General features: G+C 40.8%; 1 protein-coding gene across 2 annotated transcripts; it reads left to right on the top strand.

Moving 5' to 3' along the window:
- Positions 1-27: 27 nt before the first annotated feature.
- Positions 28-8,918, top strand: LOC119738202 (alpha-1,3-mannosyl-glycoprotein 4-beta-N-acetylglucosaminyltransferase C-like). 2 transcript variants are annotated; one of them, XM_038212965.1, is made up of 5 exons: positions 28-113; positions 3,792-3,945; positions 4,593-4,705; positions 5,228-5,321; positions 7,756-8,918. In XM_038212965.1, the coding sequence occupies exons 2-5, from the start codon at positions 3,816-3,818 to the stop codon at positions 8,442-8,444; spliced, it is 1,026 nt and encodes a 341-aa protein (XP_038068893.1). In that variant the 5' UTR covers positions 28-113; positions 3,792-3,815; the 3' UTR covers positions 8,445-8,918. The 2 variants fall into 2 exon arrangements, with proteins under 2 accessions (XP_038068893.1, XP_038068892.1); XM_038212964.1 differs by lacking the exon at positions 28-113 and adding an exon at positions 1,911-2,475.
- The last annotated feature ends 15,733 nt before the right edge of the window (positions 8,919-24,651 follow it).

The following is a 24,651-nucleotide window of genomic DNA, read 5'->3' as shown; positions in this document are numbered from 1 at the left end:
CAACATTCACACCATTCCGCATACTGCTGCCGCAGCACTGACAGCCGGCTCGTTGACGTCATCAGTGATTGAAATCTTGCAGGTCGACAAGCAACTTTGTTGTGCCGTGAAGAGTAAGTCTATGCGATATGCATGGAGAAACAAGAGGGTGGGGGTTAAAGATAAAATTACAATCGGATAAAAGGACAAAAGGCTCCATGCCCAATGTCAGAAATTACAAATCCTCGCATCTACCTGTCACTGTCTTCTAGGCGTGTTAATAATGTTTCCAAATTCCATCTGCTTATTTTTTTTTATTACAACCGCCGCGATATGACATCTTTAAGTAACATTCCAACACTCTCGGCTGTTAATAAACAACGCTTATGTGCGATCAAACTGGACCCTTGAGGATGAAAATAAATCGTGGAGCTGTAACCCTTCTCATCCCCTCGACCCACTGTTGGACCCGGGAGCCCCCTTTGATTATTTTTCCACCTTTGGGTGATGAAAGAGATTTCAGGTTTGTTTTTGGTTGCAGTTATTGGGCCGTGTGAACATTTTGCTCAGCAATGGAGGAATAAGAAGTGTGTACATGGTGTAGGAAAGGGAAACGGAGTGGTGGATAGAAAAACAGAAAAGGTCGCACGTTCATAGTTTCTTTTCATGTTTATTTAAAGACTACAGGGTGAGTAAACAAAAAGCGAAACCCAAATGTCAGGACCATTGTTTTAGTAAAGTTCTGCATGTAGCACTTTCAAAATCTAGCATAGGAAAGCCCAATTCATAAGCTTTCTTTAAGTTTAAGTATAATTCAAATCACTCATGTATTTTTTAAGTTACGGAGTTTTAAACACAACCACCGTTTTAAAGTTCTGTCCACGGATCACAAAAAAAGGCATGCGTTCTTTCATGAAAACGAAAACAATTATGTGATTTGTTTTCGTTTTGCTGAAAAAAAACCACTTAACTTTTTTTGTGATCCGTGGACAAAACCTTGAAACGGTGGTTGTGTTTAAAATTCCGTAACTTGAAAAGTACATTAGTGATTTGAATTATTCTTGTACTAAAAGAAAGCTTATGAATTGGGCTTTTATATCCTAGATCTTGAAAGTGCTACATGCAGAACTTCACTAAAAAAATGTCCCGACATTTGGGTTTCATTTTTGGACTCACCCTGTATTTTAAACAACACCATGAAGACGTTGGTTTGCATTGGACCGTTGGGCGAGCGAAAAAAATTTGAGAAAATCGCGGCTGGTTTTCAGTGCTGTTGTTGAATCGGTGGTGGATGCAATATGGATGTACTCATGTACTCAACCGTGCAATTCTACCATTTTTTTAATGCAGCATGACTAATGTAACGGTTCGTTGCTTATATGCTCTTCGTCATAGCGATTACACATGGAATCGACCTCACCCAAGCAGGAAATGACTTATCCTGTGTAATATTACGTGCCTAGTTCCCTTTTCTCCATGTACGTGCAAACTTGGGATCTGTTTTGAAGAGTGTCACTACACAGCCTTGGGGAAAAGACTACGAGTTTAAAGGAAACAAGCAATAGGATTTTTTTTATGACTTAAATTCCTTTTTAAACAGCTTTCTTGCCATGTAACTATGACTTTCCACCTTCGTTGTAGCAGTAAAAGGGAGAAATTTCAACGTTTGAGTTTTTTGCTAATAAAAATTTCCATATTCATGAGCCAAAGCGTGATGTCATTCCAGGCACAACAGTAGTGTCTCCATTTAGCTCCTCTTACATAATATTGATGACAAGATGTAATTAAAAAACTACCACTTTTTAGTCACTTCCAATGAAAACAAGTATTAAGATCTTGTATGTATTGTTGCAACACATAGTAATGTGCATGAAAATAAGATGAGCCGAATTTCCACTGCATGTTTCCTTTAAGAAGAGGTGTCCCCCACAGGGACCACCGCACGCACAAAGTGCACCAATTAGGAACCGTCTGTTTTTGGGTCTCTAGGGTCCTTGCCTGCTTGGGTTCATCCAGAGCACCCAAGTCTCATGATGAAAATTTCCTGTGGCACGACTATTCCCGATGGCCAGATCAGCTGGAGATTTATCACCTTTTATTTTTCAGTATCTCCAATGGAGGTGAAAATCGAATTGGAAATCGTAGAATGGATTCAGCCGTATACGCCTGTACAAAGCGGAATTATTTCACAAAAATGAAAAGTTTTGCATGCACTCTTAAAAATCAAGGGTTATTGCTCACACAAAAACAAGATAAAACCTTTGCCACCCCGTGTGGCTTCACCCCTTTATCCGAATGGAATGTCTCAAGAGGCGCGAGCATAATTAAGGTCATAGGATGTGAATTGTTAGCTGTTATTCAGCTGCCCTGGAAGATGGCGATCGAACACGATCCGCTCAAGATGTTACCGAATAGAAATCTCGCTTTTATTGCTACAAATTTAAGTGATGTTTTGCACGAAGTAGTTGAACGAAGAGGAAGCTTGATTAATTAAAGGTAAGCATAATATTATTCGTTTGATGTACATGCATAGAAATACACAGTTCAACGTACCGATATAGCTGTGCGACGGGCTTGACGTGTTAGTCATAATGGAGCTTCCAAAATGAGTCCGTGTATCAATGAACGGTAAGGGAATCAGGTGGTTATTTCCTCATTTTGATTAAAACAAATTCATCACAGAATGAACCCTTTATCTGAGAGGTTAACCAGGTCTCTGTGGTACAAGAAATTGAACCAAAGAAGCGTGAAATGATGAAAGAAACTCACCGTCCGCACATATTTCCCCGTTACAGTCACAACAATTCGTGGGACACATAATTCAGTGTAGAGGGGGTGGGCCTTATGTTAATTAAGATCGAGGGGCAAATGTTTTAATGTATGCCTCTTTACACCTTCGCGGCATGCGATGAAAGTGGATTGTTCCAAATTGTAGTTCCGCTTTCCTGCAGTATCGTGAGCCTCCAATTTGAGGATATACTGCCATTAAAGAAGTGTTTTACGATTGAAAGCAAATTTCCGGAAACATAATTTAAAGGGAATATACAACATTTGCAAACATCGAAAAATAAAACTACCAAGTTTTTACGAAAACCTTACTAGGATGTTGGTAAATGACAGTCTCAAGCATCTTGTAAAATTATGGCATCTGGTGTGAAGTCATTTTCAAGAAAATGGTATTTTTGTATACATTTCCAACGGTGGTCGGCCGACCAGCGTTGGAAAAACCTAACTATTTTTCAACTACTGCTCCAAGTTTACCATTTTTTCAGTCCAAATTTGTTTGCTATTGGTTACATGTTCATGAACGGCTGCAGGCTAGCTAGACTGGTTCCCTTGCCTTACAATTTTCCATCATCTATAAATTGATTCATTTTATCTTTTGTGGAGTCAGGGAACCAGACTACATGAACATTTTTGTTTTTCTTGGTTTTTTCCAACCTTTTCGAACACAAAACTTAAAAAATGTCAGTGTAACAATATTTGATCAATTATACTAACCCCTCAAATAGTTCATTTCTGAAAATTACAGCAAAAGCCAATGATCTACATTCCCTTTAACGAAAATGATTGATTAAATTCAAGATTTTTGAGCATTTGTAAACTATGTTTCGAGCAGTTTTACTTCTCAGTTTCATATCTGTGATATCGCCACTCCATCGGTGTATGATATCGATAGATACATATATAGACAAAGTGACTGACCATATGACATTTTCATGTCGTCATCCATGCTCTATGCGGCTCTGTTATACGCCACCCGTGACCAAGGGGGATGTCTGACGTGCGAACATTCTTGTCATTTTGCACAGGTCGTCGAACGTCGAAAGGCTGATATGGGCATTAAAGCGTGGCTGTGCCTGCAGAAGAGGTGGCTGTGGTTGACAGTGGCTTGTGTCATTGTCGTGGTGATTGCCGCACGGAATGGTTTGGAGTTGGGGGACACCAGAGGAATTGTCGCGCAAGGTACTTTTTAATTGTATCAGTTGTATCCGTCTAAGGATCAATTTGCAATTAAGTGGTAAAACCCTGAAAAGTTTTAGCGAAGTCAGAGATATAACATCGCCTAGGCCCTACTTAAAGTAAGTACAGCCAGTTGTCTGTGAAACAATAGCTGTAAAATGATTCTTTACCATTTTATACTACGCTGCATCGGGAGTCCTGTTTATTACGTCACGATTTACTGTGTTTTTTTTGCTGCCCCCAACGACGACTTTTACACAAATTGCACGTTCGGGTCGAAACAGGACCTGAACAACAGCTCTCAAAAGTACCTTTTGTACTCATTTCATGACAGACACAATAGTCGTTTTTATTTCATCACACCTTAGGCTACATATACCCAAAAAATGACGGAAATGTCTTCGAGCATTCCACTACCTCTTTACAAAAAAAGAGACAATTATAAATTGCAGACTTTGTTAATTAAAATCGGATATCAACACAAAGTGTCAAATAATAATACCTCTTACAAAACGAGGATTCTGGTGTTTTTATAAATATTGTTTACGCCTAATTACTTTGAACCTTTATTCGAAGATTTTATTTTAACCAGGAGTGGAGAGGTTTCCATAGCAACCACTGAAATTGTTCATATCATTTCTCCTGTTCAGGCTACAGCAACCTGCCTTGGATGCCTGAGGTATTGGTCAGATACACAACGGAGCAGACTCGAACAGCACTGGACGGCACTTGGAGTATCGATACTGGTATCGACCCTACCAAGGTATTAAAGAACAATGAGTTAACACACAAGAATGGTGTTTTGAGTATCGACACCTTGTCTTAAATGACAACACAAAATGCGCAATTGAAGCATCGACACTAGTTGTGATCCAACGAGGTTCTCTTTGAATTTCAGAATCGAATTTGGATCACAACAACCCTGCCAAAATAAAATCAGTTTCATAAACTATGGTAGTCACACCAGAGTGAACGTTACGGGTAACCAACCTGTCCCAAAACAGCTGTTTTTACTTGCACATATTTGTCTTTGTATGCCTCGAGTTATGTATGCACCTGCTTGTTTGCACTTCAACCAATGTGCGAGTATACTCCAGCGGAGGCTTCTGCACAGTATATGAAGATGAGATGATGATGACATAATGATACTTAAAAGCTGTTTAATTAAAGGTTTTCACTTCAGACAGATCGTATACAGTTTCTTGCTTCTCAACATTTGTCATTGTGTAAGTGATGACATTAATATTTACGTTTTGATTGATTGGTGTGTTTTTTTTCTCGTAAGGTTCCAGGATTGACATCTGATATGGGTTGCATGAACCTACCGAACCTCGACCGAGACAAAGCGTTGGTTCTTGGTCATCGCAGAAAAGAGCGAGGTAGGATAGACTCACAATAGGCCTGAGACCTAATGACGTCACGCTTTGTTTACATGTGGTAGACGGTCCCTATGGTTGCAGACCAGTAAATAAACTGCCATAGACCCCAATGATAAATGCCTCCACTTCAAAAATTCAGGAAAAATACTCACAACTCTCCAAGGTGTTCGAGACAAACATCAAATTAAAGCTTATTTCAGCATCTTTCATTTTCTTTTCAATTTTTGGGGAGTTAAGTGATGACTTTTCTAAGGAGAAATTTCCATCCAAAGATGATCACCCCTTAAAATGGTCCTGAAGCCCATCGCCATTTAGAAAAACGACGCCTACATTCCATTGCAAAATAGATCGCTTTTAGGGCTCCAATTTCATTCAAATGGCACATAACTACAAGCGCACAGCCATGTGCACGGCTTCCACCCATATTGTTTTTTAACAAACCCTCAAGTTTATGGCCCACAATGTGCTCAAATAACTTGAATTTGAAATAAGAATTTGAGGCCATGCAAATCGTGACTTGGCCGGCGTAGACAATGTTGCACCGATTTACTGGCCCGCAACCCTATACTTAGTCTGGCGTCCGAATTCGCTCCCATAGGAAAGTGCATATGTAAACAAAACCATGACGTCATTAGGTCCCAGGTCCCAGTCATTGGCAGTCGTCTCCTTTGGTAGTGATTTCACGGTGTGGTGTCTCGACTGGGTTCCTGTAAAGTCTGTGAGAGTAGTAACATCACGCCGCAGCAAACCGTGCACACGTTTATGAGAAATGTTTAAAAGGCACGCACTAGGAACATGACTACCCGGAAACTTAAAGGGAATGTACAACCTTTAATGCAATTTCCAGAAATAAATGGATTTGGAGGATTAGTATGTTATAGCAAATATTGATAAAATGACTTGTTTCACGATTTGGGCTTGTAGATGCTGGAAAAACCACTTATGAAACGAAGCAATTTATAGACTTTGGGGAGTTGTAAGGTCAGAGAATCAGTTTAGCAGGCTTGTACCCCTTCACTGGTGTGTTATCAATTGCAAAGAAAACGCGGAATAACTAAATATGATAAGTAGGAGCGGTTTTTTTTGGAAAAAGCCATAAAAATCCCATTTTTCTTGAAAATGACAGCACACCAGGAGCCACGATTTTAAAGGATGCTTTCAGACTGTCATTCCCTAACAATCCAGTAAGGTATTTCGTGATAATTGGGTCATTTCATTTTGTGATGTTTGCAAATGTTGTGTGTATCTCCCCTTTAATGAGAAAAACAGACCATCCTCAAAGTGAAATTAGGGATAGCCCCAAATACCTCCTTGAAATTATCCCTCCAGAAAATATAGAATTTCCCGGCTATTTTTAAAGACGTTTCATTCAAATTCACCCACTCTATCATTCAATTTCGTCCACGAGAAGATTCACACGCTTTTAACAAAACCAATTTAGTCATCTACCATTCAATTTTAAAGTTTGGTCACCCTCTTTAGTCACCGAGTCGAGAATATTCGTCATTTCAGATCAAATTCGTCTAAGCTGTTGCCGAATGGCAGCATTCAGAGATCGAATCCGTCTGATATAAATCAATTAATAGACGAAATTGATTTCTGAATAACAAGGTTATTTGAATAATCCAGGACGAAAACGTGGGCTCATTGTTTGAATTTGCTTGAAATAAATTTGAAGTTGTCTGACAAAAGACGAAAATAAACATTGGAAGTGTACTAAATCGATGTTGATGGACGAATTTGTATATTAGAAACGGTGAATTCGAATGATAAACGTTTAAAATAGACCGGAAAACCTATAGTTTAAATCAAACGAAATCAATTATTGAAGGTGGTTTTAAAAACAAAATGTGTCCGCAGGCAACGGACTCCAGTTAGGAGACCCCCCCCCAAAAAAGTGCATCATGTTTTCTGTTTTCTTAAAATTTATAGTAGCCACTGAGCTAAAATTTCAACAGATTATTAGTTGTTGTCCATCGTACTTAATATTTTGAGCAATTTTGTTCATTCAAATGAAAACAACAATGTGCACAAAGAGCAAATGATCCTATGTACCTTTGACCGATAAACATGGTCTGGACTACAAAACGGCATTCAATTTTCACAAAGTGAAGCTTTACGTAACGGTTTTAAAATTTCAAACCCTCCGCACCCACTTAATAACACACTGCGTTATACGTCGGTGAAGGGCAAAACCTTGTATTGATTTACATCACCCCGACGCAAAAATTCCATTTTAGGAAAATAATAAATATTCATCATATCTCGAACGTGTTCTCATTGTCATCTGTTTGAATGATAACATGGTCCAATAATAATGGAAGTTTCGTCACAGTTATTGGGCTTTCATTTCGAAGTAAACACGCACGAAGGACGCAATGCCGGATACGATTACCACATATCCTATCACTAGTTTTATATCTTTCCTCTACAGGTTTTCTTACGATTGGAATAACAACTGTAGAGCGCATAAACGCCAGCTATCTCTACCAGACCTTAAACTCTTTGATAGTGAACACTAATGCCACGGAACGATCTCAGATGAGTATCGTCGTCTTTGCGTGTGATTTCAAAGAGTCAGCTCGCCAAGAAGCTCGCGACATCGTCTTCAGATTCCCCAAACATCTTGAGAGTGGATTTCTCCAACTCATCGAAGCCCCAAGGTCTTTCTACCCGCCTCTCAAAAACTTGAAGAGAACGTTCGATAACCCAGACGAGCGAGTGTATTGGCGGTCCAAGGAAAACATCGATAATGTCTTTCTCTTCGCTTACTCTGTCAGCATGTCTGACTATTACCTTCAACTAGACGATGATTTCACGACGGTACCTGGATACGTCTCAACAATCCGCAGGTTCATTGCCCTGAACCGAGCCGAACATTGGATTCTTTTGGACATATCAGACAAGGGAACAGGGAAATTATTTCGCGATTGGGACTTGTTGCACGTGGCTCGGTACTTGGTGCAATTCTACCAGGAGCAACCCGTAGATTTCTTGTTTAGCGCCCTCATGCAGCTTCATCTTCAGAGACGCCACTTTGTCGTGAAACCTCACATCTTCAAGCACTTGGGCAATGTGTCGTCGTTAGAGTTGAAGAACAAAGGACGGCATGTTCACCACTGAAATGTCACTTCTTAAGTCTTGACTGGTTCTGCATACAACGAGGAAGAAATTAGACAAGCAAATAGACCAATCCTATAGCACGCCTATCACTTCTACCACAGCCCCCTCCAATGGCGAAAGCATAGTGCTAGCTATTGTTCAGGATAACTGTCATGAAACAGTTGATCTGTGCAATAGCTGGCCAAACACTTCCGCCATTACAGGGGGCCACCGTCTATAGCAAAGTGAAGGCACCATCTACTTACCTCATCCATTTGATTATACAAATTCCCATTTCTATAAGTATTTGAAATTAATCGAACAAAATATGCAAACCATTTTTAGACGACTGTTTCCTATTGCATCTTTGGATAAGCCTCTTGTTGAATTTCCTAAATTCTTCTTGAAAATTAAAAACATTACATGTAAAGGGAGAGAGAACAAAGAGTTCGATTGTGAAATAAACAATTGTAATTTATAATTTAATGTAATGCAGTTTTTACGCTGTACGCAGCTTTTTGCGTAGTTCTTGCTTAAAAGTCATAACCATCTTAGATTGTCCCCAAATGTTGGGGTTTCTTTTTGGTTCGGGGTGTTGTTTCTTCCCCTCCTGAAGTCACAGGGATCTCATGAGAGCGGTATCGAGGAATTTCTCTTTGCCCCCTACTTTTGCTGAATAGCGCCCTCAATCTTAGGAGACCCCACAGCTTCCTGCAAAATCGATCGTGTCGCAGAACACCTTTGTAAATCGATTTGGGGACGAGGTTGACCACAAGGTAACTCTACGTCACTGGCTAAAAAAAAGGTCTCCACCCTTAAACTTATTTTTAACCGACAAACGTAACAGCAGTAAGGTGTTTGTCTCTTATTATCGAGTACAATAACACGACCAAGCGGACTTTTTGCATTACCGCGACAGCCAAGAAAATAACAATGGATGTTGACAACAAAGGAGACTTATAGTTTGGTGGTAAACATTTCCTTAGAATGAAGAATGGAGCAAGATACGGTTCCACCACTCCTTGATTGATTGGTTTACCTTCCTTGACCTGTTGTCATCGCCTGTGCGCTGTTTTCAGTGAGAAGTGTCCATGCCGAAGTTTCGGAAGAAAGTGTGCTCCGTATAAAATCACGGCTGTATTCCCGTGTCCTATCCTACTCCCTTGCATCAATAGAGGGCGGGCTCTGGTACAACTGGTCGGCATTTCGAGGTGAACGTCTGTTTGTTCTGTTTGGACGTTGATGGCGCAGTTTTTAGTATCGCACACAGAGTTGTACAAGGTTGTAGAAAGTCTCATAGACAGTTTAATGACAAAATGAATTAACACACTGGTGCATATTTCAAATGATGCATCATTGCCCAGGAGGCCATTTTGTGTCCGAAATTCGTGTTAGGGTTTGTCGGGAACAATTTTTAAGGGGATTGTCTCCGGCTGAAATGAAATGACTCACAAGGCATCATCCATTTAATGCCAATGAACCCTCAGCCAATATATTGTGCGTCATTAGTACGCGAGTGCCAACACATTAGTAAAACATTCATGACATCACAATCTACGCTATTAAAGTATATCATTGCCAGCTGAGCTGAGGTGGGTGGAGTTTCGTTGGAAAAGTGGGGGGAGAGCCTGCAGTTACACTATACCACTTGACATATTTTTGGAATTATGATGACCTTTGATTACAAGTCTTTCGCCGTGTTTATAATGCCGAGGCACTCATTGGAGAAACCAGCTGTGGCGGCGCCCTACCAGATCCTCGGCTTCCCGTGCAGCTGCGTCGTGGCGCCAGTGAAGGGGGGGGGGGGGGGGGGGGGGGGGGGGGCTGAGGCCGGGGGGCGCCGACCTTATCAACTTCCCCTGGCCTGATGATAGAAACCACATCAGTTGCAATACACAGCGCAGGGTTAGAGGGAGTGAAGGGTAGACCGTGATGAAACGAGAATGCCCCGGGATGGGTTGGTAAGCCCTTGCCGGTGATAGGATCGGGAAATCAGCGTGGCTTTATGGTGAGGGAGTTCATGATGAGCGCGTCTCGCACTCTTTGCTTGACTAACGGTGATATCGATGCTTAGATCATTAAGAAAAGAACAAAGTTTCATAACAAATCATTTAATGAAAGGAATATCATTTGCATTTATCCCAAAGTAACCGTATTATTGACAAAAAACTCACTTGGATTAAAGATCGTATTGGTACTAAACACCACATGAAATTCTTCCGTCTGACTTGCTGTCATTTAGAAGAAATCAAGAAAAATAGTTGATTTCCAACGATCAGTCAATTGACTGATTTTTTTGAAATAAGAGATCTTTAGAAGAAATCGTGTTTCGCGATCAAAAGGTCGTGCAGACTTTTTCACTGTTTTCTCGACAGGTGTAATATCCACTAAGCCGACACTTCAACAGGTTAGGTTTTGAACATTCTTCTTTGGATTTTGAGTGTGTTACGTCATTGGAAACGAACAAAATGCATGAAAAGCAAATGATTCTATATGCTTTTAACATTTTGGATAGTGACATAAAAAAAACTGTCGATACATCAGCAAAAGAAAAACAATATCAGGAACGTTTTCATAATCCTCCCTGCATGGCAAAGGAATGTTTGGAAAATTAATGACGTCATCGAGGTCCCAGAGCAAAATGTGTCATCCGTCGACTCTATATTTGTTGTCTAGTTTCCTGTATGAGTGTCAGTAACGTAATTGATTGCCGTAAGTTTATGATTCCGAGAAGGGACGTTGATGACGCTGTCTACAAAAATATGTCTGCGTCCGAATTACTTGGCAGTCATGAGCCCATGCCAGCATCCAAATCCACTTCTCATGGACATGTGTTATTGATAGCCATATTCAAAGTTTTTTTTTTATATTATTAAAGGAAATATACATCATTTGCTTTTGCTGTAATTTTCGAAATGGATGGAATTGGGGTGTTGGAAATATATAGCAAATATAGTTACACTGACTTTTTTGAGGTTTTGGGTTCGAAAATGCTATAAAAACCAAGAAAAACGATCATTTTCCTATAGTCTGGTTCCGTGACTACATATAAGAAGAAACAGAGCAGTTAACATACATTGGGGAATTATAAGGTCAGGGAACCAGTCTAGCTGGCTCGTACCCGTTCATAGGTTTGTAATCGATTGCAAACAAGTGCGATGGTCAATTGGGGCCAGTATTTGAAAAAAAGCCAGTTGTTTCCAATCAGCGTTGGAAATTGATACAAAAATACCACTTTTCTTGAAAATGATAGTATACCAGGTGCCATGATTTTACAGGATGCTTTACACTGTCATTTACTAACAGTCCAGCAAGGTATTTCAAAATGATTTGGTAGTTTTATTTTTTAATGTTTGCAAATGTTGTATTTTCCCTTTAAGTAGTTTTTATATACTTGGCTTCAGTCTCACGACATGTGTTTCATATCTAGTTTGCACAACCTGTGAATTCCTATAGGAGTGATGGTTATTTTTTTTTATTGCGTTATGGCATTAGTACTGGATTTAAAACAGGTAAAAAATAAGTCCTAAACTCTGCCATTGTTGACAAGTTATTTTCTTCACCTCAAACCCTCCATGTTTATCTCACAATGGGCAGTCTGGTCAGCTTGTCAACGTAGCGTGCAGAACAACAGCCAAAAAAAAATATTTCCTGATCCCGCAACAAAATAAGCCTATCCTCTCATCACTATCAAATAGTACGAAAAGTCCCAAACGGCAGTCTACGGTGGTATGGGTCGGTGCTGTCGTCTGGCCACACCTACCCCCATCTGACACCAATGCCCCACGCCATCCAGGGGAACATTTGCCGATTCATTCTAAACACGGGAATAATTTCCCCTTTTTGCCATCAACACCCGTAGCTGAAGCGGCGTGCAGTGGTGTAACGGATCTAGATGTCATGTTTTCAAATTAAGGCTAGGTGCGTATTTTGCTTTACACTCGGGCTCACTGTGTCCCCACAGACGCAGTCTCTTTCCGTCGTTTCTGACACCTATCGTTCGATGAAGGCGATAACTTACAGATTCAGACCCGATACATATTTCCCTCAAAACAGATTATAATCAAAATCACATTTTTGAGGGGTTCAAACATTACAGGTATTGTATATGTTAGGAGTTCTTCGAGAAAACAAGGTTTGTCGTCCAAAATCGTGTAGTCAGCTGAGTTCACAGATTATATCTTTGGACGCGCCGTGAAAAAAAAAGAACGAGGCTAATTCTTTACAAGGATGGCCCGTGCAATGTAAGTTTTTTTAATGCAATCCTCGAAAATGTACCTTTGTGTCAATTTAATCTGATTTTCAATTTCCGATGTTCAAGGGCATTTTGGTGTATGTTTTAGTTTTGATTTGGATTATGGATCGCGTCCCCTGTGACGTCATGTTGACAGGCAATACAGCCACCAAAGCATCTTTCTCATATCATTTCCCGATATCACGCTCAATTCAACAGGATTTTGCATAATCCAAAATGAACCCTTGAGGATCAGGGTTAAACGCCAATACTTTTGAACCACCCATATTTCATGTGATACATCGCAGAATAGAGCAGTTTGCTTTAAGTCGGTATCACAATGAGCACAACACCCAATGCTGTGAACAAACTTGATATGGTTTACAAAGCTTTGTTTTGAATTCTGCTATCCACTCAAGAAACCACCCATACTGAAATTTGTATCCTTGTAGAGACATTTGTTTGTTCTCGTGTACTAATATCTTCGACTTTGAAAATGCAGTTTCAAAATGCTCTTATTTTAACCAGAATAAATTTGCTTGGCTGAAAGTAAAATCCATATATCTATTTCGTGAAAACCTTGTGGAGACGTATTCATCTATAGAAATTGCCACGTGGAGACGTGTACAATCTTTTGTTCCCTATTGTGTGCATGTTTGAGAGGGCACGGTGTATCAGATCTATGAGCTAGATCAGCCAAGTACATGTGGAGCGGAGTGCATACTGTCAGTCTGCCGCCACTGGTGTGTCTGACCCCCTTTTTTGGTAAACCGATGAACGCGGTTGCTGTTAAGAGGGGGAAGTATACCCCCATGGGGAGGAAATCTCCCCCTCTCTGGGGCTTAGTGGCCCCCTTACACGCTTGTACTTGTCATCAAGTCTTCGGTCGGACTCTGACGAGTAGCCTATGGCGTCCAGGGATATTTAGGTTGATTTCTCCTTAAAAATTACCCCTGGAAAAAAAGGTAAGTCTAATGGCTCAAACTGGAAGATTGTCCGGATCAACAGCAGACACCGACAAGACAAGATGATACACAGTCAAACAGCTGAACTGACCAACAGATATGATTTCGATTATCTCGCGCGTTGATTTGAAATATAGGCCTACGAAAGGCACTAACGTCGAAAGATCCGAAATCATTAGAAGAAGATGACACGCCTTTGAAACAAGAAGTTACAAATGGAAAACAGGGTCGTCATTAGGAGGAATGGGGCATCACAACCCTATATTAATCTAATCTTAAATAATGATGTACATATGGGGAAAAACACGTTTGTCTGTCGGCATGATATAGGCCGCAAGGAATAGCGCCACCTATATTGTGTCAAGTTTTGTCCGCTTTGAACAGCACCCCCATTTGTCAGAGGATGTCCAGCCCCTCCCCCTCCCCCACGCTTTAAACATGGTTGACGATACCCGTGAAGAAACTCCCAGTCTTCTTTACCGTATACACGCGCTATCAGTGGTGTTGTTTACTTCACCCTATATATACACGCACCCACGTACAGCCCAACAACCCAACAACACCCTAACTAACAAACAAACACCCAACAAACAAAACCAAGCAACCCAACAAACAATTGATAAAAAGGGCGCAAGATTAACATGGACCTAAACAGGGAACATAATTACATTATCTTCAAGGGAAAATGTGTTTGTTTTGTTTTGGGAAGGAGGAGGGCGCAACTCCTAGGAGAAACATCAGTATTTGGGTTGAAGGCTAACAACGAGATTAAAGACAAATTCCACCAAAAATGTTGAAGTTTACTTTTCCAAATTTCCGCTCCTACAATCTCAAATGTGGAACAAAAATCTGACAAATGTGATTAGGAAACACTGAGATCTTTACGACCTGTCGTAGTTTTCCAGCAAGAACTACATGCATGGTGACAAGAAGGGGAAATTACGTTACCGTCAATTATCCGAGGAAGATCGACCCTAGTGAACTCTGGAAAGAAAATCCTTGGGGTCGTTCATGAAACACAAAACTGACCCGAACGTTTTGAGAATAGGTGCATTCATGAGTCGGCAAAATCAGATTGAAAGCGAGGTAAAATCTTTATTTTCTGGAACTTGCGAATAGAAATTAAACCAATGAAATAAAGTTAATTACCAATTAATCTGCTCTGGTGAAGAATTAAAAATTGTGATTAAACATACCCTAGTGTTTTAAGCCACGTTTAGAAAATGAAATGAAAGTGAGGCTTAAATAGTCTGGCACCATCCCATTCAACAGTTTACAATTTATAAAATACATTCAGGGAACACGATCAAAAAATGGCTTCCTCTTGAATAAGGTGCATAGACTGATAGAGTAGTCTTTGAGGAGTGTTCTGTTGTGTTCATTCATTAACAATGAAGGCACAAGAAGTCTACTCATGCGGATCCACGCTGAACAAAAACACATACCTCAAACATGGCTGCAGTGCAAACGATCTGTAGATGTGGACAGGCGCGGTTCTACGGGAGGGGGGGGGGGGGCTGGGGTTTAGCCCCCCAAATTTTGTCTAGCCCCCCCCCCCCAAATAAATTCCGTAAAAAATTGCATTAGCATTGTGATGTACATGCGAACGGTCTCCTCCTAAAGAAGAAATAGCCATGACAAGGGTGCATTTGTAGTTAATATAGTGTGAATGATTTTAGGATTTTATTGGCGCTCCCCATTGAAAATATGGCATGAGCCCCCCCCCCCCCCCCCTAATTGATTTTCGGAGGCCTAAGTGTCTGGAGAAAATAACCGGTCTACATTTCAGCTCGCCTCCCTGAAAAAAATTCTGGATCCACCCTGCTAGCCCCCCCCCCCAAATATTGGTTCTAGAACCGCGCCTCATGTGGACAACTTTTAACAGTTAAAAAAATGACCAAACTCGAGCTAATAAAGTTCATGTCTCGTGTTACTCATCAAACGCCTCTGTTTAGTTCAGTTTGTGAAGAATTTGACATTAAAAGTCCAAGGGAAGCTTTATATAGTTGCAGGCGTTTGGAAGACTCAGGAATAGCCGGAGGCCTGGAACGCATTACCGCGAAAGGATTCGCTAAAATAATGACACATGTAGAAAAGGCATTCAAGATTTTTGTTCCTCCCAATCCACCTCCAAAGGATTCGAATGTGGAAGGGCAAATCAAAAGGGACTGAATTTGTGTGTGAAGAATTTGCCGCCACAGAAAAAGGCAAAGGCAGGTATCTCAGAAAGTGTCCTTTTGGTATTTTAATTCTGTTACAATAAGCGAACAAAATGTTTACTTGTAGCTATCAGGGAAACACTAAAAAACCAAACCCTCAAACTCCACCTTTTTAAAATGGCCAGGAGGCCATTCAAGGTGCGGGCTACAAATAGAAAGTACATAGAGAAAAAAGTTACGGAGAGAGAAGATATCTGTTCTCATTTCTTTTGAACAGGGATAGATTATAAGTTGGTGGGAAAACAGGATTCGGTTAAGGAGTTGCATAGTGCAGCAGTACGAGGGAAATAGCTAGAAGAATATCTCACAGTACTGGCCTGTGGAACAGATACAGTGAAGGGATGAGTGGAGATTGCAAAACGTGTGCTGCGAGTGAAGGTGTGAACGGAAGGGGCAACAAGTGAGAGACCTTCTGAGTACATACCATGATAGCATCTGTAGAACAGGCTAAGACGTATATTACTAGGGAAAACTATATTAGGCTTAATACGGTTTCCTCGTTTTACTGATAAATTTATTGGTTAACAAACGGTTCAGTTTTGGGGCGATTCTTTTGTACGTCATCTTTAATGAGGGTAAACTCCAATCAGTGCAAGGCATTGCTTTCCATGGAGGCCCTGAAGTTAATGAGAACTATGAGACCCATTATGTAGGGTGCTGGGGCGCATACTGCAGCCACTGCCAGAAACACCGGGGCAACTCTTAGCGATAAGTGTAACTGGGTTCTTTAATGAGGATTAATACGAGCACAAGAACCACGTTCCCACGGTCAGGATTCGAACGGCACACGAGTCGAACACCACCCCATAGTTATGCTATAACGCCAACAACCAAACAATCTTAACAAACATGAAGCTGTTTTGGAATGGAGAGTATATAATTATGGTCCGATGTAAGTGATACATAGGCCTACGTTGGGTGCGAGATAAGGTGAAACATACCTCACCGCCAAGCACAATATTGACAGTAATTGATCATACCCAACCGACAACTGTCGTAAAATTTCATGGCTTCTAAGGAATCAACAGTGACGAGTCAGACGAGATACATGTTTCTATTCAGGGAGAAACTGTTCAGCTTGCATCGTGCTCTGTCTTCGCTTCTCGGAACTCCGTAAGCATCCGGGGGTTGGTGAATGAAGATAAAGACCGAGTCTTAAGACTTTAATCCCCGGCCAGCGCAAGAAAGTGAAAATGTCAGTCATATTAGTTATATAGGCCTACTATAGGAGGTACCGTCAGCAATATGTAAAGATAGCAACGGGGCTGGTATTAAAAATAAACCCCTCTGCCGGTTTCGGGTCGGAGGCTAGGCCTTGGATAACATTGTTAATGTTATCAAGGATACGCACAATTGAACATTACTGAAATGTCATTCTAGTGATGATATTATCACGTGATCCGTGCATCTTAGCGAGTAATTAATTACACGTGACGCAGGGCAGGTGATTCTTGTTACCTTTTTCCTTGGATACGAGATTATCATCCCTTACTGCCCCCCCCCATGTCTGCAATGTATTGACATGTTTTGCGAAAAAAAAAATCGTGAGTTGAGAAAGTCCACTATCAATAAAAATCGTAAGTGATTTAAAGGGAACATACAACATTTGTTTTTGCTGTAATTTCAGAAAAGGGTGGATTTGGGGTTTAGTATTTTATAACAACTATTTTTACACTGACTTGTTTGAATGTTTTGTGTTCGTAGATGCTGGAAAAACCAAGAAAAACAATCATGTTCGTGTAGTCTGTTTCCCTGACCCCACTTAAGATGAATCGGAGCAATTTATAGACGTCGGGGAATTGTAAGGTCAAGGAACCAGTCCAGCTGGCTTGTACCCGTTCGTTCATAGGTGTGTTATCGATTGCAAACAAAAGCGGACTAACTAAAATAATATGGTAAATGGACCAGCATTGGAAACTGATAAACAAAATACCACTTTTCTTAAAAATTACAGCACACCAGGTGCCATGATTTTACAGGATGCTTAAGACTGTCATTTACTAACAGTCCAGTAAGGTTTTTTCCATAATAATTTGGTAGTTTTGTTTTTTGATGGCGCAAATGTTGTATATTGCCTTTAAAGTGCAGCACTATGACCTGGTCTGAGAGAACTGTTCCAACGTCCAAACCCACTAAAAGCAAATAAAAAAATCCGTATATTTGCCATATTTTAAGCGACTGTGAGGGCGCTGTAGCGATGCTATGTTGGGTTCAAACAGGTATTGAGTCCAAGGTTATTGCCGCGAGTATAAATGTTGCTGTAAATCAGAAATTACATTTTTATATATAGAGGCACAATAAACATTTGCTTTTCGTGCAATTTACTTCCTCGTTTCCAATAATACCACCGCTTAAAATCCAAAGAAGAATGTTCAAAACCTAACCTGTTGAAGTTGCAGCTCAGTGGATATTAAACATTTTGAGAAAACAGTGAAAAAACCATGCACAACCGTTTGATCACGAAATACATTTTGTCAATAGCACTCTTTATTTCCAAAAATGAGTCAATTGACTGATCATTGGAAATAGCCTACATTTTCTTGATATCTTCAAAATGACAGCAAGCCAGACGGACTAATTTCACGAGATGTTCAGTAGGCCTACCATCACGATCTTTAATCCAAGTAAGCATTTTGATAATACTTCGCTAGGTTACAATTGGATAAATGCAAATGGTCCTACATGCCTTTAATTTTTACACTGCGGTAAAGCTTCTAAATTTCTTCACCATATTGCTAATATTTGTTCCATGACAATGACATCGTATACATGTGTACACCTACCAAATTCGCTCAAAATATGATCTCTATGACACACAGTTTTAGATTCCCCGTGATTTCTGCCTGCTATTTCTTCCTTCTGATATCAAAATCCAGAATTCAAATGTTTGGCATAATATCGGTCCCGTTTCCCAATCCTCAGGCATGCACGTCTCCCCGCGATCATCTGCACGTGCGTCTCCTTGGCAGGTCTGTTACGCCCCGATTTAGGCCAAGGTCCCAATTTAAGCTCAGACCATCCCAGTATATGTAGTCCAGTTACACAATTCACGAGTTGGGACGGCCCCAACTCAGGTTGGGACCCTCCCAACTAAAGTTGGGACCAATGATCTAGTTGGGCCTAGCAGGCCTACGTGTGAACCTGTTCTAGGTCATGTGTCCCCGTTTCACCACCAATATGGTCGGACACTGAAAGGGATGTATGCAAATTATCAAGAACTATTTTGCCCAATCAAATCCAGTGACTCAGCTACTAGGACAAAAAGTCAAGGTAGTTTGGCTTGAACCAAGGCGTATACGAGTACCACGTCGCTCATCAGACCAGAGCCTGGGGTGCCAGCCCTCCAAAACCCTGTCAATGCAAAAAGCAGAGAGGAACAGCCTGCAAGTATTGTCAGAAGTGATGAAAAACATCAATTTGGAAAACTCCAGGGCAGCGAAAAATCGAGACCAACTTATTAAACCTCTTCTTACCTCTTCCACCAATCCACCGAGTATGGTACTGGTAATACAAAGAAACAGACGGACTGACGAACAAACTGATCGACACACTGTACGGTATAAGTACAAATTTAAGGGGAGATAAACGAGACAGGTATCCGGTCGCCAAAACATAATTAACTGTAAAATGAAAAGTTCAAATCCTAACTGGACTCTTTCTAAATTATAGGAAACAACAATTGTGTTAGCCTGTTTAGTGATGGAAGCCTTGAGTGCTGTGATTGATCTACTTGGCCATAGACAAATAATCATAAGCAAAAAAATTATTATCCATGCTCCTTATAAACCATAATATTCATAAGCAGAAATATTGAAGTTGAAATTATGTAAAACAGCTGAGTTAGGTTTCGATTTGTATTGATTGACGACAACCTTTTCGTTTTTAAAATACCGGTACCTTAATCTTGCGAAAGGGAAAAGAGGGGATGAATAAAAGCACAAAGTTATGTGGTGTTGACCAAGCATTCAGGAGTCGGACTTAATATAGGAACTCACTGAATGAGCCCATTACCGACTCCCAATCTAGGACTCTTCTGGGCTCTCAGGTTTCCCGGCCCACACACCTCCTTCCCTGTCCATCCATACAGTATAACGCGAAGGATCAAGCACCATAAAAGGGAGGAAACGAGGTGGCACCCTAAGCCTTGCTGCTGACCAACAGCACAAAACCTCACGTTGTGACGTGGGGGTTAAAAAAATGTAGTTCCCCCCCAAAAAAAGTTGATCTAAAAATTTACGGCGTGGGGTTCGGGGCCCGCTGCACTTAAGGCCCTGACATTTTTTTGCTCTGTGGTGCGATCTGAGGCAATTTCTGACCTCTTTTTTTTGTAGCAAAAGATGGTGGTGTTCGCAGTGGCTGCCTATTTTTTGCGACGTTACTTTAAAGACATAGGCCTAAATTGGGTACGTGGTTGTTTTTTTTGGGGGGGGGGGGCATGCCCCCCCCCCCTGTGCGTCCCCCCCCCCGGATCCGCCGTTGAAATTGTATACTATGACATAGGGAATCGCATTGGCGGACAGGCGCGCAGATTGTACTCTCTGTGTTGGAACATACAAATGCGCACCCGGCCTGTACCTCCATGTACTACTAATTGAAGTGATTAGGTTAAGTTCTGAACATTCTTCTTTGTATATTTAGTGGTGCTATTATTGGAAACCAACAAAATGCATGAAAAGCAAATGATCCTTTAATGCCTTCAAGTCTTTAAAGGGAATATACATCATTTGCTTTTGCTGTAATTTTCAGAAATGGATGGAATTGGGGGTTGGAAATATATAGCAAATATAGTTACACTGACTTTTTTGAGGTTTTGGGTTCACAAATGCTATAAAAACCAAGAAAAACAATAATTTTCCTGTAGTCTGGTTCCCTGACTCCATTTAAGAAGAAACAGAGCAGTTTACATACATTGGGGAATTGTAAGGTCAGGGAACCAGTCTAGCTGGCTTGTACCCGTTCATAGGTGTGTAATCGATTGCAAACAAGTGCGATGGTCAATTGGGGCCAGTATTTGAAAAAAAGCTAGTTTTTTTCTAACGCTGATCGGCCGATCAGCGTTGGAAATTGATACAAAAATACCACTTTTCTTGAAAATGACAGTATACCAGGTGCCATGATTTTACAGGATGCTTTACACTGTCATTCACTAACAGTCCAGCAAGGTATTTCAAAATGATTTGGTAGTTTTATTTTTTGATGTTTGCAAATGTTGTATTTTCCCTTTAACTTGGCAACAACTGCTGTAGCCATGCAATGTTATGGGCATGACTGAGAGTGTATGGAAGATATTCCTTCAAGACCTGTTCGTCCCCTTAAAGAGCACCGACCAACAGCACAAAACCTCGCGTTGTGACGTGCTTTCCGTAACCGCCAATTTTTCAATTCTTGCCCGAATTAGCGCGCTGATTGGCTGTTCCTGTTTGTATTATGGGCGCAAGGAAACGCTAGCCCACGCACCACAGGCGCTCGGGTTTCGAAATGCCCTTATCTCCATTCCTGTACCCCCTTCTTAACGTTTAGGTCCCTGGCAACATGTGTGCAGCACTAGCTTTATATCTCCCCACTCAACATTGGCTCTCATGGGTAGGGCCTCATCGGTGCATAACAAAAATATCGCCCATGCGTTTTAATCACAACAGTCTGGACCACGTCAATCCCCATAATTTCTCTAACAACAACACTAATAAAAGGCAACTTCTCGTTTCGTCACTTCGGACGCTATGACAAGTGTTCTGAAAGTCAAACTGGATTACTGGATGCTGCATCATTTCAGCTCGAGCTGTCAAAATGGTTCTCCCCGTAGAGACATTGACGTCCATTATTGGGTTTGTTTAATTCTCTAGACGTGACCCCGCCTATGGCCGGCCGGTCGGGATCTTACAAAACAAAAATACAAAAAAGATTCAAATCAATGAGTAAAGCAAACTTATTTTGATGGGCTGTCCCAATTCTGAAAATAATTGCTGGCCTTTGTTTTCAGCAAAACATTGGTCAGTTCTGATATTAACAATGTTTATGTTTTCCACCAGGCTTGTTATTATTGAACGAAATCTTTAACAACCCAACAAATAAACAAATAAAACATAAGGACAATTGAATACAAAATATAAACGAAAATGAGCAAAAAAGGGGTAGATTTTAGATTCCAGAGTAACTCAGTGTTGACTCACTTCTTTCCATCACGGTCTTCTGTATTCGTCTTCATCTTCACTTGACACACTAAATATGTTCGATTGGATGAATAATAATATTAAAGAACTGATGTGCACTACACATACGAAGCATGGATGGCAAACGAAATCAGAGATTGTTCAAATAGCCTACTGAATCTGTGTTTTTTTTTGTGAGCGTAATGACCTTACTGATAAAACGGTCCTGGGCGACAACGCCCAGTAAGAAAAGGGTCAAGCGACATCGATTTTCATATTTAATTGAATTACTTCTCAAGGCTTGCCTTTCAGATACCGGTTTTTCATTTTTCATTCCAGATTTTGTTTTAGAAGTAATACACAAAGACACGTCGGTCGAGACTGCCAGCAAAAATAACTTTGTAAATACTCCCAACGTTCAACTCCCTAGTGCATTGTGTTGTACACGGGCCATACATCAACTTCGTCTCTAGCCCACGGCAATCCGTCTTAAGACTGCAGTTAAGATCAAGGCCTTTTCGCTTTGCACGTAGCCTATTCATTAAAGGTATATAGAATCATTTTGCTTTTCATGCATTTTGTTCGTTTTCAATAACAACCCCACTCAAAATCCAAAGACGAATGTTCAAAACCTAACCTGTCGAAGCGTCAGCTTGGTGGATATTACACTTTTCCAGAAAATAACACAGTTGAAAACCATGTACAAACTTTTGATCATTAAACACGATTTCGTGAACAGAACTCCTTTTCTTTCCCAACGATCAGTCTATTGACTGATCGTTGGAAATCACCTACATTTCTTGATTTCTTCTAAATGACAGCACGTCACGGGGTGTACAGTACGACCATTAATCCAAGGGGGCTCGTACCATACTTTCAATGGGGGCGCTGTTCAAAGCCAACGATAATTAACACAATATTACAGGATATTGTACAAATACCCCCGTAACCCAGCAGGCTCTGTCCGTATTTTGTGCACAGACGTATATTAATACCAGTATAATTGTTTTGGGGTGTCAGAGCAGGGGGGGGGTTATAATTTTTTTTTTACATTTCCAGTGGAAAAAACAAATTTTTGACAGAGCTGGGGGGGGGGGGGTTGACCCCGAACCCCCCCTCCCCGGATCCGCGCCTGCGTAGCCAGGATTTTTTTCAATGGGGGGGGGGGGGGGGGGGGAAGCCGGGCGCGGGGAGGAGGGGGGGGGCACCAGCATTAAGAGGGGCACCACAAGGGCAGATCCAGAATCGAAATTGTCAGGGGGCCGAAAGGTCAGCTGGCTGCTGCAAATTCGAAAAGTGTGGGGGGGGGGCGGGAATGGCTCTCATTTGACGATGGGGTGCTCTTTTTCTCCTTAATTCATATTTCATAAATCTGTAGGGTGAAGGGAATTAGTAGCACCCATTTAAAGATTAGTCATCTATATTCCTGTTCTTTTTCAATTACTAATAAAGAAGACACTTCTAGGGCGAGGGGCAAATTTTAGTTTAACTTTCTCGTCTTCGCACGAGCATCAGTGTCTGCTCTAAAAGCGTTCTCTGTCACCTGCTGTCTCTCAATGGATTTTGCATTCTTACCCAACCTTAAGTAGAGAGCATTTAAGGGAGGCTTGACGCCCAGTTCACAAGACTCTAGAATATGAAAATGTATTTTTTTAGTCCCATGATTTGATATGTATGTGGCCTATTTTCAAGTAGTATAATATAAATAGGGGTGTAAATGGCGCCACCAACGTCAAAATAGTCCCCCCCCCCCAAAAAAAAAAAATGTCTGCGGCCAAAAATTTTGGGCAACATTTAAAAAAACAAAATCAATTTCTAAAAAAATGTGGATTTTTTTTTAACCCCCCCCCCAGCCAAATCCTGGGTGTGCCACTGATTGGGAGACACGTTCTAGTTCTCAGGAAACCTTTTGGCGTCTTCCTATAACTTATAAGGTTAAACCATTTTTGAACGTTTGTTATTTTCACATGTTGATTGCAACCATTCCCAGCTTGAGAATATTATAAACGGTTGGGGGGGGGGGGGTTTTACAAATGGGTTATGGGTAGGTTTGTGTAGTGTATCCGGTTGGGGCAGAGTGAAGGTTTTTGATTAAAGGGAACCTCCTAATATGCTTGGATGAATATCACGTGTATTTGTGGCATGCGAAATCTGAAATTTCAAAATAGCCGGGTTGAGGTGTATCTTTAATAAGGTGCCCTGTGCTTTTGTCTTGATGTAATTATGCGATATCTGCCAGCATAAAAAAGTATAAAGGCATAACAAATCAAACAAAACCAACGCTTTTGCCTGCAATCGGGGGCCCCTATTGTCACTCTTTTGTTTGTACTTTAACTTTTAAGGAAGACCTCACATATGTTTTGTACACGATCGCCAAATAGGGGACCTTTGGGAATTGGGGACCCTATTGTCCTCTATTGTTCAACGTCCCCTATTGAATGCAGAAACAAACTCATGAAAACTCTCGTTACATCACAAACTTCGTGTATTCTGTTTATTTTTTTCAATACAAATTAAGTCAAATTCATTACTGTCTGTAACATTAATTGATACGATTATGGAATGTACAGCAGGCTGCATGAAAGGCATCTATAGTATGTACAGGCAAATGTGAAAGCGGGCGGACTAGATATCGTAACGTACTATTTTAACAGGAATGTA

The sequence above is a fragment of the Patiria miniata genome, unplaced genomic scaffold (genome assembly GCF_015706575.1).
Source record: "Patiria miniata isolate m_02_andy unplaced genomic scaffold, ASM1570657v1 HiC_scaffold_3, whole genome shotgun sequence".
Lineage (NCBI taxonomy): Eukaryota > Metazoa > Echinodermata > Asteroidea > Valvatida > Asterinidae > Patiria > Patiria miniata.
The sequence above is the reverse complement of the archived record's forward strand: the minus strand, read 5'-3'. Positions and strand labels throughout refer to the sequence as shown.

Coding starts and splice junctions, on each gene's coding strand:
- LOC119738202 (XM_038212965.1), top strand. CDS start 3,816: ATGGGCATTAAAGCGTGGCTGTGCCTGCAGAAGAGGTGGCTGTGGTTG. Junction 4,706..5,227: donor CTGGTATCGACCCTACCAAG/GTATTAAAGAAC, acceptor TTTTCTCGTAAG/GTTCCAGGATTGACATCTGA. Junction 5,322..7,755: donor TCATCGCAGAAAAGAGCGAG/GTAGGATAGACT, acceptor TTTCCTCTACAG/GTTTTCTTACGATTGGAATA.